Raw genomic sequence first — 17,887 nt, forward strand, 5'->3', positions numbered from 1 at the left:
CTTATAATTCCCTAGTATATGGTACTGAGGTACCCAAGGTATTGGGGTTCCAGGAGATCCCTATGGGCTGCAGCATTTCTTTTGCCACCCATAGGGAGCTCTGACAAATCTTACACAGGCCTGCCACAGCAGCCTGAGTGAAATAACGTCCACGTTATTTCACAGCCATTTTACACTGCACTTAAGTAACTTATAAGTCACCTATATGTCTAACCTTTACCTGGTAAAGGTTAGGTGCAAAGTTACTTAGTGTGAGGGCACCCTGGCACTAGCCAAGGTGCCCCCACATTGTTCAGAGCCAATTCACTGAACTTTGTGAATGCGGGGACACCATTACACGCGTGCACTACATGTAGGTCACTACCTATATGTAGCTTCACCATGGTAACTCCGAATATGGCCATGTAACATGTCTATGATCATGGAATTGCCCCCTCTATGCCATCCTGGCATTGTTGGTACAATTCCATGATCCCAGTGGTCTGTAGCACAGACCCTGGTACTGCCAGACTGCCCTTCCTGGGGTTTCTCTGCAGCTGCTGCTGCTGCCAACCCCTCAGACAGGCAGCTGCCCTCCTGGGGTCCAGCCAGGCCTGGCCCAGGATGGCAGAACAAAGAACTTCCTCTGAGAGAGGGTGTGACACCCTCTCCCTTTGGAAAATGGTGTGAAGGCAGGGGAGGAGTAGCCTCCCCCAGCCTCTGGAAATGCTTTGTTGGGCACAGATGTGCCCAATTCTGCATAAGCCAGTCTACACCGGTTCAGGGACCCCTTAGCCCCTGCTCTGGCGCGAAACTGGACAAAGGAAAGGGGAGTGACCACTCCCCTGACCTGCACCTCCCCTGGGAGGTGTCCAGAGCTCCTCCAGTGTGCTCCAGACCTCTGCCATCTTGGAAACAGAGGTGCTGCTGGCACACTGGACTGCTCTGAGTGGCCAGTGCCACCAGGTGACGTCAGAGACTCCTTGTGATAGGCTCCTTCAGGTGTTAGTAGCCTTTCCTCTTTCCTAGGTAGCCAAACCCTCTTTTCTGGCTATTTAGGGTCTCCGTCTCTGGGGAAACTTTAGATAACGAATGCATGAGCTCAGCCGAGTTCCTCTGCATCTCCCTCTTCACCTTCTGATAAGGAATCGACCGCTGACCGCGCTGGAAGCCTGCAAACCTGCAACATAGTAGCAAAGACGACTACTGCAACTCTGTAACGCTGATCCTGCCGCCTTCTCGACTGTTTTCCTGCTTGTGCATGCTGTGGGGGTAGTCTGCCTCCTCTCTGCACCAGAAGCTCCGAAGAAATCTCCCGTGGGTCGACGGAATCTTCCCCCTGCAACCGCAGGCACCAAAAAGCTGCATTACCGGTCCCTTGGGTCTCCTCTCAGCACGACGAGCGAGGTCCCTCGAATCCAGCGACACCGTCCAAGTGACCCCCACAGTCCAGTGACTCTTCAGCCCAAGTTTGGTGGAGGTAAGTCCTTGCCTCACCTCGCTGGGCTGCATTGCTGGGAACCGCGACTTTGCAAGCTACTCCGGCCCCTGTGCACTTCCGGTGGAAATCCTTCATGCACAGCCAAGCCTGGGTCCACGGCACTCTAACCTGCATTGCACGACTTTCTAAGTTGGTCTCCGGCGACGTGGGACTCCTTTGTGCAACTTCGGCGAGCACCGTTTCACGCATCCTCGTAGTGCCTGTTTCTGGCACTTCTCCGGGTGCTACCTGCTTCAGTGAGGGCTCTTTGTCTTGCTCGACGTCCCCTCTCTCTGCAGGTCCAATTTGCGACCTCCTGGTCCCTCCTGGGCCCCGGCAGCGTCCAAAAACGCCAAACGCACGATTTGCGTGTAGCAAGGCTTGTTGGCGTCCATCCGGCGGGAAAACACTTCTGCACGACTCTCCAAGGCGTGGGAGATCCATCCTCCAAAGGGGAAGTCTCTAGCCCTTGTCGTTCCTGCAGTATTCACAGTTCTTCAGCCTAGTAAGAGCTTCTTTGCACCAACCGCTGGCATTTCTTGGGCATATGCCCATCTCCGAGCTGCTTGTGACTTTTGGACTTGGTCCCCTTGTTCCACAGGTACCCTCAGTCAGGAATCCATCGTTGTTCCATTGCTGATTTGTGTTTTCCTTGCATTTTCCCTCTAACACGACTATTTTGTCCTTAGGGGAACTTTAGTGCACTTTGCACTCACTTTTCAGGGTCTTGGGGAGGGTTATTTTTCTAACTCTCACTATTTTCTAATAGTCCCAGTGACCCTCTACAAGGTCACATAGGTTTGGGGTCCATTCGTGGTTCGCATTCCACTTTTGGAGTATATGGTTTGTGTTGCCCCTATCCCTATGTTTCCCCATTGCATCCTATTGTAACTATACATTGTTTGCACTGTTTTCTAAGACTATACTGCATATTTTTGCTATTGTGTATATATATCTTGTGTATATTTCCTATCCTCTCACTGAGGGTACACTCTAAGATACTTTGGCATATTGTCATAAAAATAAAGTACCTTTATTTTTAGTATAACTGTGTATTGTGTTTTCTTATGATATTGTGCATATGACACTAAGTGGTACTGTAGTAGCTTCACACGTCTCCTAGTTCAGCCTAAGCTGCTCTGCTAAGCTACCATTATCTATCAGCCTGAGCTGCTAGACACCCTATACACTAATAAGGGATAACTGGGCCTGGTGCAAGGTGCAAGTACCCCTTGGTACTCACTACAAGCCAGTCCAGCCTCCTACACCCGCATGTCCCTGGAGGGCGAGACAACGGACTTGGAATTCACCAGTGGGATGGAGGGCGAGGGGAGCTCCACGGTGGGGACCAGTGATACGGACTCCTCCTCTGATGGGAGCCCCCTTGTGGTGGCAGCCATATCTGTGCCCCCGCATCTACAGGTACAGCCACCACCCCCCTACCAGCACCGCCCTCCCAGCAGCCCCTCAGCCTTTGCCCTGTGCCCGCTCACCCAGGAGGGTGGGCATCACCTTCGCCCCAGGCACCTCAGGCCCTGCCCCAGTCACCCCTGCTGCCCTCAGTGAGGAGGCCATTGACCTCCTCAGGTCCCTCACTGTTGGGCAGTCTACCATTTTGAATGCCATCCAGGGTGTAGAGAGGCAGTTGCAACAAACAAATGAATTCTGGAGGGCATTCATTCTGGTCAGGCAGCCCTTCAGCGAGCTTTTCAGACTCTGGCCTCAGCACTGAAGGCAGCTATTGTCCCTGTCTCTAGGCTCCCCCCTCCAACTTCCTCCACCCACACCCACACCCCTGTACCTCAGCCTATCCCAAGCACACCATCAGACCAGCATGCACACACGTCAACACACAAGGGAAGCTCTGGCAAACATAAGCACCACACATCGCACAGGCACTCACGCAAGCATCACCCAAATGAGACACACCAACATCCACTGCCTCCACTATGTCCCCCTCCTCCTCGTCTCCCTCCTCCCTCTCAGTCTCATCTCCACTCACACCTGCATGCACTACATCTACAGCCACTACTTCTATCACCAGCACACCCACCACCACACCCCGCTCTCGTGCAGTCACCACCCCCACTACCATTCACACGTCCCCTATGTCCTTTCCCAGTGTGTCTGTGACGCCACCTCCCAAGATACACAACCGCAGGCACACACCCACCCAACAGCCATCCACCTCACGACAGCCTCCAGCGCATGCACCTTCACCCAAAGTCACAACACGTATACCTCCTACAACCACAACCTCTTCCTCCACTCCCAAACCCCCTCCAGCTAGCCGTCCCAGTGTTCCCAAGAAACGTTTCCTGTCCACCCTTGACCTCTTTCCCTCACCTCCCCCACCCCATCAGTCTCCTAGGGCCCGACTCTCCAGGTCCCAACCTAGCACCTCACCCACAACATCTCCGGGACCAGTGGTGCCAGTAGTCACCGGATTCTGGAGTGCAACAGGCAGCAGGGCAGCCAGTGTGGCAAGGAGCCACAGCACGGACAGTCCCCCACCTGTCAAGCATCAAAAGTTAAACCAGTGCCCGGCAGGTGAGGGGGAAGGCTCCAGCCACCAAAGCCGCTCCCAGGGGTACAGTTGGGAGTGTGGAGTCAGCTGCAACACCTTCCAAGGTGGGTAAGGGGCACAAGAAACTCAGCAAGTCTGGGAAGAGCAGCACGGCGGAGGCCACCGCCATCAGCCCCGCTGGGCCAGAAAGGACCCGCCAGCACCAGCCCCACTGGCCAGCACCAGCCCCGCTGGGCCAGACAGGACCGCCAGCACCAGCCCCGCTGGGCCAGACAGGACCGCCAGCACCAGAAAGGACCGCCAGCAGCAGCCCGCTGGGCCAGAAAGGACCGCCAGCACCAGCCCTGCTGGGCCAGACAGGACCGCCAGCCCCGCTGGGCCAGAAAGGACCGCCAGCACCAGCCCCGCTGGGCCAGACAGGACCGCCAGCACTAGAAAGGACCACCAGCAGCAGCCCCGCTGGGCCAGAAAGGACCGCCAGCACCAGCCCCACTGGGCCCGACAGGACCGCCAGCCCCGCTGGGCCAGAAAGGACCGCCAGCACCAGCCCCGCTGGGCCAGACAGGACCGCCAAGGACCCCGCCGCAACAAGCACCGCTGAACAGGACACCGCCACCACAAGCACCACTAGCCCATGAGCGCAGAGGAAACTGACGCTACTGTGTCCGCCACGAGCAGGATGAGGCACTCTGAGCACAAAGCCCCCTCCAGAACCAGTGGAGAATGGCATCCACTACCTCAGTCCTTGGCAGGATGAAGCACTCTGGGCACAAAGCCCCCTCCAGAGCCAGTGGAGACTGTTATCCACTTGAGAGACTGTGGCTTTGCACTCCCCAGGATTGTACAGTGGGCAGCCCACCCACTGTAGAGACGTGAGAGACTGTGGCTTTGCACTCCCCAGGATTGTACAGTGGGCAACCCACCCACTGTAGAGACGTGAGACACTGTGGCTTTGCACTCCCCAGGATTGAACAGTGGGCAACCCACCCACTGTAGAGACTTGAGAGACTGTGGCTTTGCACTCCCCAGGATTGTACAGTGGGCAACCCACCCACTATAGAGACTTGAGAGACTGTGGCTTTGCACTCCCCAGGATTGAACAGTGGGCATTGGGTCCCCTCGTGGATTTGGCGTTGTGCACTCAACCGGCTGAGGTGCCCCCCTTTTCCTTTCCCCCTGAGGTGACTGTTTTATTGCTATCTGATGCCCCTGCAGTGTTATCTCCGTCATGTTCGGGTATTGAGTGTGGGCCTCTCCCATGCCGTGTGGACCCAGTGTTCCACGGACTTCAATGGAGCTATACCTGGACTACTATTCTTGGTGTATATATTTGTTAATAGTGTATATATATTTTTGCGTACTGGATTTTAATATATTACAATGGTTACACTCCTTTCCTTTTGTCTTTGCATTCTTCCGGGGGGTTTGGGGGGTGTAACTGTAATGTATCATGCTGTATTAGTGTGTGTGTTGTAGTGGGTGGGGGTGTTGCGTGTTGCGTGTGTGTGTCCCTGTTTTTTCCCTCCCCTCTCCCCTGTGTTGTAGGTGCAGTACTCACCGTGGTCTTCGCCGCCGGCGTTCGTGCTCCTGGTAGAGGAGCAAGAAGATAAGGGCAGGGAGAATGTGCAGCTCTGGTTCCGTGGCGTCCTGGTTCCTCGTGGGGTGTTTAGAGGTGAGCTTTTTCCCTTCAAAGTCCAGTTTCCGCCGTGTTTTTGTTCGCGGGGAATCCGCCCCGGAAAAGGTGGCGAATTGGTAGGTTGTGATACTTTGGGCGGTACATTGTCCTCCGCCTGTCTGTTGGCGGTGACCGCCATGCTGTTTGTTTGTACTGCCGTGGCGGTCGGAGTGTTAAAGTGGCTGTCTTTGTTGGCGGTTTCCGCCACGGTCGTAATTCCAATTTTTTTTCCGCCGGCCTGTTGGCGTTCTTACCGCCGTTTTAACACCGTCCGCCAGGGTTGCAATGCCAACCTTAGTCTTTGTGCCAGAAAAAGAATGTGCAGTGTTGAAACCTTTTCGCAATGGAGTTCCCCAAAAGGCTCTCAGAGATGTATTCTGCCTCAAGTGGAACTTGGGTCTCCATAATGAACAGGCCCTTTTCATCCTAGTGGCATCAGATTGGGCCTGGACAGTGAGGTACCCTGAACCGCTGGGCTGGAAAATCTGTTCTTCAATCAAGCTGCTGTTTCCAGAAGGTCTTCTGGTGCAGTAACAAGGCTGTGTGGTGAACCCCAACATGCTCAGTGTGCATCTCCATGCTGGTGGTAGGTGACCTCTTTTAACCTTCCTCCGGACATCATGTCACCTTAGCGAAGAGGCATCCCTCTATGAAATCAGTGTATGCCAGTCATTGGGACAAATTTGTGACTCCAAATTGATCCCTTTAAGCAGAGTTGTCTGAGGTTTTATTGATTGTTTTGTCCTTGACTAAGCAAGGACTTGCTTTATACACGGTTAAGGGCTACTTGTGGGCTCTTTAAGCTTTTTTGTGGTTGCCAGACCAGTCTTCTTTAATCAAGTCACCTATTGTGATGAGGTTTTTGAAAGGTTTGCAATACTTTTTTCAGCTAACACCTTTTGTGGTGCCACACTAAGACTTGAACTTAGTTCTCACTTTTCTGATGTGTACTTTTTTTGATCCACTGCACAGTATCCATTAAGGCTTCTGATGTTGAAAGTAGTCTTTCTCATCCCATAACCTTGGCACAGTGTATGAGCAAGCTGTAGGCTCTTTTTGACAAATCACCTTATACAGCATTATTCCCAGTTAAGTTTGTGTTGGAAATCCAAAAAGTAGGCACTTCTTTTCATGTTGGGCAGGCTATCACTCTGTCCCACTTCATCCCTCTAAGGACAAAGAAAGACTTTGCATCCTTAAAGGGCAAAAAGCTTTTATGCTGATGACACCTAAGATCATCAAGTAAATGATCAGCTCTTTTAATCCAGGCAAGGCAGTGCAAAATCTGACCCATTCCAATTGATTGTTTTCTGCATAAAGATCTGCAAAGCTAAGAAACAGCCTCCATATGGCTTACAGGCTCATCCCACCAGAGTTACGGCTGGTACCACTGTGCTAGCACCTGAGTAACTTCTGGTCATTTATTAAGTGGCTATGTGAGCGTCTGAACATAGGTTTGTGTAGCACTACTGCCTTGGCAGTCAGGTCCATTAGGAGTGGCATTTTGCACACTCAGTCCTGCAGAACGTTTTGGTCTGAGCCAGGTCATAGACCCACCACCTGTGGAGGTTCTGCTATACTGTGCTATCTATTCAGAAAGTGAGAAATCTATGGTTGAAAGTATCTATCAGAAGAACAACTTACTTTCTGTAACAATCTTTCATGTAGATACTTTAATTGCAGAATCCTCACCGACCCTTTCGTCTCCTCGTTCTCTGTATTGGGCTCTTTTTCCATTTAAACAGTTTCCATTCTAGTGATCTGCACACTGGTCATAACAATCTGTCAGTAGTCTCTGCGTCTAAGGGCTTGAACAGCATAAGAAAGCAACTTACATCAACGCATACATGGAGCGCTTACATGCGGCTCAGCTTGTCACTTCTGAAGCAGAACCGCAAGCCACCTACAGGAGCACTGGAGTGTTGCTTTTAAAGTTTCTGGTGCCAGTCTGACACCTGTGAGATTATTACAAGGTGAGGAATCTCTGGTTAAATAGACTATCCACCAGAAAGGTTGATACTGAAGACAAACAACCTGCTCAACAGTGCAAACGTTAACTTCTCCCTCAACTTCACTGTGGTGGAATGAAAATTATAAACTCTTCTACCTTCGATCCACATCAAAGTACAAAACCTCAAATTGTTGTTTATCAACATATTACTATATCTTACAACACCTTACATCAGTAGGAGGGTAACAAGAGCCAAGGTGCACCCAGGGTTTGATAGAGAAGTTAGGTAAGTGATAATCTCTCTATTAAAAGCAATGTAGCGCAAGAATGATTTGGACATAAATGTGCAGAAGATATCATTGTAAATCAATCATGCCTGACAAAATAGGGACTAGGATTATGCCATAAGGCTTGACCTGCTCAGGGCAGTCTGAGAAAAGGATGATTGTTTTGTGGCAACTAGTAACCCACGAGAGCAAAATATAACCCACCAAACCAAAAACACACATTACAGAAGATGGCTCACACACTTTACTTCTCTGAGACACAGAGCCAGCTGCTGAGGTTCTAATCTATGACATCCTGTCAATTCATGAATTCCAACTGAAAGCTTTAACTCCTAGTGCCAATATTTTGGCAATCAGTAGACAAAAAGGTCGAAAGGCCCCTGTCCTCTGTAAAATCCTGGTGATTCATTCAGCGCTAAGCAAGTACTGTCGGGCATTTATAACATGCTTCTGAGTAATGCAATCTTTAAAGAAGTTCACATGCAAGACGTTGGTTAGGAACATGGGGCCAGATGTACGAAAAAAACAAATTGCAAGTTGCAATTTGCGAGTCCTTCCGACTCGCAAATTGCAACTCGCAATTTGGTATGCAGTACGGTGTCTCAGACACCGACTGCAACTCGCAATGGGGTCGCAATGACCCACCTCATGAATATTCATGAGGTGGGTCGCAAATTGCGGCCCCATTGCGAGTATAGGCACTCGCTAACATGGAGGCCTGCTGACGTCAGCAGGCCTCCATGTTAGCGACCTGCTTTTAAATAAAGCAGGTTTTTTTTTTTTAAATGTAGCCCGTTTTCCCTAAGGGAAAACGAGCTGCATTTTAAAGAAATCCGAAACCTTTTGTTTCGTTTTTTTCAGGGCAGAAAAAATATTTTGGGGTCCAGTCACAAAGGGGAAGGGGTCCCATGGGGACCCCTTCCCGTTTGCGAGTGGGTTACCATCCACTTCAAGTGGATGGTAACTGCGACTCCATTTGCGACCGCGTACGCGGTTGCAAATGGAGTTGCATACCACTGCGACTCGCAAATAGGAAGGGAACACCCCTTCCTATTTGCGATTCGGAAATGCATTTTGCGAGTCGGTAACGACTTGCAAAATGCATTTCAACATAGCAAAGTGGCTTTTGCGAGTCGCAAACGGCGTTTTTCGCCGTTTGCGACTCGCAAAACCCTTGCTACATCTGGCCAATAGTGCTGCAGCACAAAAAAAGATTCAAAACGACCCCTCAAACTGTTATCCAGTTTGTTGGTTCAATATTATTCAAAAAGCCTTTGCATGTGTTAAGCTGGCCAGATTGGAATCCTAGATGGAACAAAAGGGTTCAGAAAGACCTGCACTATGGAGGCAGGTGTTTGCGCTTTTCTTACCTTGGGGAGGGGGGGGGGGGATATGTGGTGCACAGAAAGGCATCACTTTATGTGGTATTTGCAGATCACCAGTCTGCCGTTGGCAACATTTCCAGGCAGTTATTTTGGAGATTGCTGTGCAAAGCAGGTGTCCCACCCAGTCTTTTGATCTTTCTGGTAAAACTGGCACAGCCATTATACCACTGTGGGGTGGGGGCCTACGGGAAAAAAACCTCAAATCCTTTCCTAATAAATAAAGGTGTGCCTCAGGGGTGCTCACTTGCACTATTCTTCTTTTTCTAATACATTAATCAAGTGGAGAAGTTTCTGAGCACCAGTATTTTTGTAGCATTATTGTTGAGGTATTCTGGAATTTCTATTCTCCTTCTTGCAGGTAACCCTCTGTTGGTTGCAGAGATACTTCGTAAATTACAGAACCTCATATACATTTGAAGAATTCTGTACACTTAAACAATCAATGTCTAAAAAAAGCAAATGTGATGGCCTTTGTAATTAAACAGGCTTTTTTCAGGTTCACCCCTATTTTTTGCACCCATTTTGACTGCTGAGTACTGATGTATTGACTCCAAAATGCCCTGAGCCCTGCTAAACAAAACGTAGTGCATGTGTTTTGACCTAGGGCATGTAAGTTGAGGTGTCTCTTGTGGATTTCAGCACTAGTTGTGCCACCAAAAGTACAAGGTAAACCGTGGTTCCCAGTCTGCCACTGCACACTGGCAGGGCAGCTTAAAACTGATAACTCAACTTCACCATTTAAGGTAATGGCAAAGTTGAAACCTCCCTTTTTAATATATATGCAAGTCACCCCTAAGGTAGGCCTAATGAGTCCTAGGGCAGGGTGCCGTATATTAAAGAGTGGAACATGTACTTTGTCATGTTCGAGCAGTAAAAACCCTAAATTGTTATTTTTACTATAGGAAGGCTATTAGCCCTATTGGCAATCACAGAGTTACAGGGTGACCTCTCTGCCCTGCTAACGTCTCAATGGTGTTACTAAAGTTGGTACTGTAAAATGTCAAAAGAATCTATGCATTAAATCTGAATTAACAGTTACATCTAATTTACTGTCACTGGAGGTCACAGAACAACTTTAGAAGTTGCCACTTTAGTTGTTGAAGATTTCCAGTGCTCGTTTACTATAGTACATGGGGTCTGTCCTGCAAGACAGCTTTCTGCCTTCCTGGGTAGACATGCTATCGACTTCCAGACACAATAACACTCTACACTGGAAAGGGATAGTAGCTCCATTCTGCAGGAAGCATCACAGGTGTTGACCCAAAAGGCAAGCTTCAAAGGAGAAGCCACCATTGAACGGCAAATGAGGAACACTTGGGGAGGGGGTGCTCTATTGTGTAGGTAGACAGGCTGACACTTGGGACAGTGAAGGGTATTCCAGCTGTCAAATCCTTTTTCCAGGACTGTGTATGTAGCCTCCTTAGGAGCCCCACATTTGGAATGGCTTAGGAAGTTATGGATGCCAGGCGAGGGATTCTCACATGTTGGGAGTGAGCAGACTGGTAAACCTTTGGATAGCCAGATGTCACCCTTCCCAGGAAGTGGTCATCAGGAGGAATGGCTACTAACTATGTCTTCCCTGAGGGCACTTTCTGAGCATAATTAGGGTACCCCTTGGCACCACAACTCTGCTCTCCTCTGGACAGAAGGACCACTTTCCTGCTTCCCCTTGGAACTTGCAAAGATCCTGCTACACCTGGTGGCTAGCAAAGAAGACAAATTGTGCTTGCTCTCTGCTGCTAGAGACGAGGTTATATCCAGAGCAAAAGCAAAGAGACTCCAAGGGTCAGTTGGTAACCTCCTGTTCACACCATAGGGCCACAACAGCTGAGAAGCCTGCTAGATCAAGTTTGTAGCTCAGAATCTTAAATCATCCGCCAACCGCCGCTGTGCAGCACCAGAAACCAGAACCTGATACTCAAAGTTGCACTCATGTTCGCTGAGCCTGGAGAGTTATCGGAGTGCAGTTTGGCCACCTAGAAGCAGTGTTATTGCCCAGGGAAGGATTTAGCTGTGACCACAACTGTGATACTCCTCACAGCACTACTCAAATGTCCCTTTAGGTTACTTTATTTAACCCTTTTATCAATTTCTTCAAAAAAATCTTTGATCAACTCATAATCTAAATGAATCCGACTGTGTTCATTTGTTAATTCTGTTCATATTGTTTATTTTAATTTGTGACATTCTTCATCAAGTTCACATTAAACGGTGTCAAAAATGCCCAGTGCGTTTCAGTGCCCTTTAAGTTACCCAACACATTCTAAACCACTCATGGTCCTTCGTCAGGGGGTGTCTAAAGAACGAAGAAATGTAAAATAATTTATAATCCCTAAAATAAACAAATAGCAATCAACAAAGAATTCATATTGTCATCAATAAGTTAGTTTGAAACCATAGTAAACACTCTTATAGGAAATTATTATTGCACTGTAAGATAAATGTGATGGAGGACATAACAAATTAAAATAAACAATATGAAAAGACAGTAACAAATGGAAACAGGCTGATTCGGTTTGATTATGAGGTGATCAGACATATTTTTGTAGAAATTGATAAAAGAGGATTAAAGAAAAAAAACCAAAGGGACATTTGTGTCGTGCTATGAGAGGAGACAGGGTCCTTATGCAGGACTAGGGCTTTATGGATATAACATGTGACCGAGGGATGTTGATTATGGATCCACATGATGTCTGCTTGTGATGTCTTGGTACCAGCCACAACTCAAGGTCATGTTTGTCATGTGCCAAGATGAATAAGGCGGCCACCCATGACCATGAAACAAAGCTTGCAGAGATGAGGAGGCTGAGATCCATTCTTGGTCAATTTCTCTGGTGTGACGATCCTGGTCGAGGTCAAGAACAAGGAATCACTCTCCTTGAGACCATTGCAAGACTGGAGGTCCAAACAAAGCCACAAGAAATATAAAAAATCCAAACCTGGCTCTCCTGTGTACCGCCACTTGTGCCATTCATAGTTGCCGGATGCACCTAGCACCTCTAGACTGAGCTGCTCCCTTTTGCGGAAGCGGGCATGGCATTGTTTTCATTCTGACTTCCCTCAGATGATGTTGTGATGCTATATTAGCTCCAGCAGCTGAAAAAAAAGTTATGGATGCAATCTTGAGTGCTGTTCCAGATCCTTCTGGTGCACCTTAATGCTCCACAGATCTGAGGGGGCCTCTGGTTCATAAGATATCGACGGATCCTTCCTCAGTGCCAGCTATGCCTCTGGACCTGACATTGAGGCAGTTGACTGTGTCAGCTTTGGGTCTATTGAATGAGAACCTGCTGACGCCTTTGGCTTCATCTTCAGTAACATGTCTGATGCAAATATGAAGCCCTCTGACCCCACAGTTACTGGCACCGATACTAACGCCAATTGCAAATCTGATAATTTTTTAAGATTCCCAGGCCAGTGCACCATTGGCTGCAGTTTATGCTCAATCTAATCTGGATTTATCCAGACAGGAATATTTTATTAATGCTGAATAAGCGCAGCATGCTTTTATGCAAGAATTGCAAGATGCTAGTGAGTCTCCTTTGGCCTGACCAGTGCAGGGCAAGTGTTCACAAAGGTGATGTCAATGGTTGCATCCCACCTAGAAAGGTTGGGGATACTAGTCTTCCCAGTACCTCGACGACTGGTTACTGAAGTCGGACTTGCATCAAGTAGTCGCAAATCACCTCCAAACTCTTTTTTAACGTGGTTTGGTTTTACCATAATTGTGCTAAATTCACAACTCGCTCCTTTGCAAATGCTCCTTCTGATCTACGCTATCCTAGATACAAAACTGTTTTGGTTCATCACTCCACCTCAACAAGTTACTGTCATTCGGTCCATGATTCTGATGTTTAAACCTGCAAGTTGAGTCTCATTGAGAGTGGCTCTGAGGCTTCTAGGTCTATTGGCCTCTTGCATCATACTTGTGAATCAAGCCAGATGGCACATGGGAGCTCTACAGTGAAATTTGTCTCAGTGGACTCAGCACCAAGGAAATCTGTCCGATTCCATCCAGGTGTCAGCTTGACTGTGAAATATCTGAGAGGTGGCTGCTCCACCTCAATTGACCACCAGCAGACTCCTCTCCCTACCCACTTCCAGAGTTGACCGATGTGACAGATGCATTGTCACTTTGTTGGGGAGACCATTTGGGAGAGACAGAGATTAGAGGGCTCTGTTCTCTGGCAGAAGCTTGTCTCCACATCAGTCTGTTAAAGTGAAGAGCGAATCGCATGGCTCTGAAGGCTTTCCTTCAAAGGACCAAATGGGAGGGAGTACAGGTACTCCCGGCAACACAACAGTCATGTGGTATTGCTCAAACAGGGTGGTGTGGGCTTGTGGGTTCTGTGCTTAGGAGCTCTACACCTTTGGAAATGGCTGAATGATAATCCAACATCTGGCAGGATCTTTGAATACCAGGACGGATGAACTTAGCTGATATTATCTAGCGGATTGTGAATGGCATTTGCACTAAAAAATGGGCAGGCTTCCTTCCATTAAAACTGTTTATGTAGGACACTGTGAGAAGTTTGTGGTGTGGTTCTCCTCCCATCAAATCCAACCCTTACAAGTTTCCCTTTATAATATTCTCTTGTCTTTTTTGTCACTGGCCCACCAAGGCCATGCTATGGCTGCAGTTAAAGTTCACTTAGCGGCCATTTCTGCCTTTTTATGTTTACCAGATTAGGTATCTCTCTTTAAATTACTCGCTGTGAGGCATTCTTGAAGAAGCTGATCCATATGTTTCCTCCTGTCAGATCTGTGATACCACAATGGGGTTTGAATTTGGTCTTGACCTAACTGATGTGCTTGCCCTTTGAACCTGTGCACAGTTGTTTCTTGTGGTTGCTGACCCTAATAAGTGTTCCCCACCGTCAATACATCTGCAAAATGAGTGAGTGAACTTCAGGCTTGGTCTTTTGGGCCTCCTTATGTCTTCTTTTTTTCCTGACCAATTGGTCCTTCCAACAAGGGTAGAATTCCTTCCTAAGGTAATCACTCAGTTTCATGTAGGATAGTCCATTACTTTGGGCCTGATTTAGAAGTCGACAGAGGGAATACTCTGTTGCAAACATGGTGGATATCCCATTTACTGTATTATGATCCCCATAGGATAAAATGGGATCGTAATAGGGCGAACAAGATATCCGTCACGTTTGTGATGGTGCAATCCCCTCCACCGACATCTAAATCAGGCCCTTTGTCTTCTTTTTATGCACCATCTCATCTCTCCAAGGAGGAAGAACGGTTACATTGCCTCAGTCCCAAGAGGGCCCCTAGTTTTTACATTGCAAAGACCAGAGAATTCCGACCGGATGTCCCACTTTTCTTTGGTTTCTCCGGACCTAAAAAGGGCAAAGCCAGTACAGAAGTTGGCCATCTCCAGAGGGTTTGGCTTATGTATCAAGGACTGTTATGGGCTAGACACAAAGCAGCCCTATGATGGCTTACATGCTAACTCTACCTGAGGAAACCCTAGCACATTGTGTGCCTGCCTTAGACATCTGTCAGGCTTCTACGTGGGCATCCCTCTATACGTTCACTGAACACCACTGCCTGGATAGCTGTGTCTGGCGGGATGGGTATTTTTCCTGTTGGGTCCTGCAGGATTTTCTGATCTGAGCCATTCTACACACCTACCACTTGGAGGTACTGCTTTGGCATCTATTCACTAGGTGAGGAATTTGTGGTTAGAAGTCTCTGTCAGACAAACAAGTTACTTGCCTTTGATAATGCCTTTCTTCGTAGAGAATCTAACTGCAGATTCCTTACCCTTCCCTCCCACCTACCATTTCTGTGAAATGATCTCCTACCAATCTATAAGTAGTAAGATTTCAATACTGAAAGTCTACACACTGTTTTAAAGATGTTTTTTTAAGGCATCACATCTGTTGGCACGGGCGAAGTACTGAAGGAAACTGACATCAGCACACCCAGATAATGTATATATACTGGTTCCAATGTACCGTCTGCACAAGATGGAGAAGGATGCATGACTCCACCTGCCGGTACTGGAGGGAATTGCTATGCAAAAGTTATGCAAAGGACTTATCCCTGTAATCTCTACCTAACTCTCTTGCCCCCATAAGAGACTAGATACACAATCTTTTAAAAAAAAAATATTCATTGATTTCAAAAAGATTTGGAAGCACAGATAAACACAGTATGCAACACAGTGCAATTCAAATTCATGTTGCAATGTTATTCATGCAGTACAATAGATGATAAAACAACCTTAGTTACAGACACAGATATATTACAAGTAACTTTCTTGCTGTATTGTAAATGTCTAATGTTGTAATCATTTTACATGATGTACAAAATCCATGGAATGTTTTAATATTATATCTGTGTGTTTTTTCTTGTTTTGTTAAACTCTTGGTTAAACAAAGTTGTTATCACAATAGCACTAAACCTAAAAGTACTCTTCATAATTCCGTAACAGATTATATTTTATTTTTAGATACAGTTCCTAGTTTGCCATCTAAATTAACAACTCTGAAATTGCATGAGAATACATTTATTAGTATTCCCAAGGAAATTCTCCAACTAACTCAGTAAGTAATTGATTTATTTCTTTAAAATGTACATCATTTCTAATGCTAGAAAGATTTAATTGAAATTGTCTGTTTAAGTACAGCTTTAAATATGAATGGGTGATTGTACATTTGCGTTTTACATATTATATTTTGCAAACTGCCTCAGTAGATGATTTTGTTAGTAATAAGGAGTAAGCAAACATACCACCTAAAGTACTTCCCAATATAAGTTTTTCCTTGCAATCTTGCTACATAATTCAATTCTTTCAACATTCAGTTGTTCAACGTGTGAAAGAAAATGTCTTTTTCTGTAATAATACCATGCTTCTTTAATACTAAACCAATGTTTATATGCATGGCATTCTCCCCAGTTCATCATGTTTACTTTTCTACAACGTCTCTGGTAGAATCTGTAACTGTCCTTCACCGGCACCAGCATCCGGACTAGAATTGATAAAGCGTCTCTTTAAAGGCATTAAAACAACTCCAGTGATGTATTTTCATTCTTTTGCATACTTAATAGATGCCCGGATCTACAGTACCATCAGATTTTTTTCATTGTTTTCTGACATAGATCAGATTTATATTGCACGCTTTCAAGATACCTTATAGAGTAAGTACTGCTTGGATAAAATTTTGGAGGATACCCACTTCCCTGATTATTGAGCAAGGCATAAATGGTTCTCCTTCATCCCATCGGAATGTTTAAAATAAAAAAAGGACAGACCAATAGTAATCAAGCTGTCAGAAAGGATGAGCGGCCATCAGAATTTCCTAAAAAAATGTCAGGCAGTTCCAACACCACTTTTTCTACAAGTGAAGTATCATGCCATGCATACCACTATTATTCTCAAACAGTTACCTTTGCTAAAATAATGAGCAAAAGCTCTATGATTCTTATTGTCTCATTGTTATTGAATGTGGGTGGGAAAACTTTGCATTGCTACTGCCATCCAAACTAAGACAATTGTGCCCAACCTGGTTTCAGCAGAGCAACATGGGTTTGTCACTGGTCACAGCATTAATCATCCGACTAATGATTCTACTGTTTTTCCTACCAGATCTGGTCCACTGAGACATAACAGTTCCATAAATGTTAATAATTTCTATTAGGCCTGGAAGGAGAGTATCTCCTCTAGCTACATTCACCTTGCCTGACTTTAGATTTAGTACAGGCCTTCTACAACCTAAACTGGAAATATATTGTGTGCGTCTTCGACAAATTTGGCTTTGATTTTCAAATAATTAACTGGACTAGGCTGTTATATGCAAGATATATGGCCAGTGTTAACAATGGGAGTTATGTTCCAGAATCTTACACAGTGGCCAGGGGGGACAAGGCAGGGGTGTCCACTTTTCCACTCATTTTTGGCATTGGCCCTTGGACTCATGGTGATGAAGCTACACATCCAGGGTAACGTCTGGGGTGTTCTACTGAGGGGAGAAACCCATACCATCTCCCTATACACAGATTATATGATACTCTTCTATGAGAACATGTTAACTTGGGCTCCCTTGCTGAAACACTTTGAGAATGTGGGTTGCCCTCTGGCTTCAGAGGTTGTTAAAATAAATGTTCCCCTTTTCCAAACTCCTCCCTAGTTGTGAGATGTGGATTCCCTCATAAGTAACTTAAATTGTGGGCTGATGTGCTGGCTGATATTGTGCATGTCACACTGATATTGAACACCTTCAACTCTGTTGTGAGAAATTGAGTTGTCTGTTGAGGGGATTGAAACCCTTCTCAAGCAACCACCACAATCCTCATCAGGGTGACCTACAAAAAGTCACTAAATTAATCTGGAATTAACCCTCTGGTATGTTGGCACAAAAGCAGTCAGGCTTATCTTACAGGCAATGTGTAAAGTATTTATGCAGCATACAAACAGCAATAAGGTGAAAACAACACAAGAAAACTCCCACACACTTTAGAAAAATTGAGAGAAAATTAATAAATTATTTGACACAAAAATTCAGAGTAGAACATTCATTAACTTGGAATGTTATGTTAGGCTGGCCAATCTTTGTATGTAGCTATATCATACTGTTTTAGAATTTCCT

General features: G+C 46.5%; 1 protein-coding gene across 3 annotated transcripts in view; it reads left to right on the forward strand.

The window, feature by feature from the left end:
- LRRK2 (leucine rich repeat kinase 2) overlaps positions 1-17,887 on the forward strand; it is a 1,446,345-nt gene that overhangs the window by 639,177 nt on the left and 789,281 nt on the right. For all 3 annotated transcript variants that reach the window (XM_069229760.1, XM_069229761.1, XM_069229762.1), the window contains one exon: positions 15,751-15,844. In XM_069229760.1, the coding sequence (XP_069085861.1) occupies positions 15,751-15,844 (94 nt within the window). The remainder of the gene's footprint in view (positions 1-15,750; positions 15,845-17,887) is intronic.

This window comes from Pleurodeles waltl, chromosome 4_1 (assembly GCF_031143425.1).
Source record: "Pleurodeles waltl isolate 20211129_DDA chromosome 4_1, aPleWal1.hap1.20221129, whole genome shotgun sequence".
Lineage (NCBI taxonomy): Eukaryota > Metazoa > Chordata > Amphibia > Caudata > Salamandridae > Pleurodeles > Pleurodeles waltl.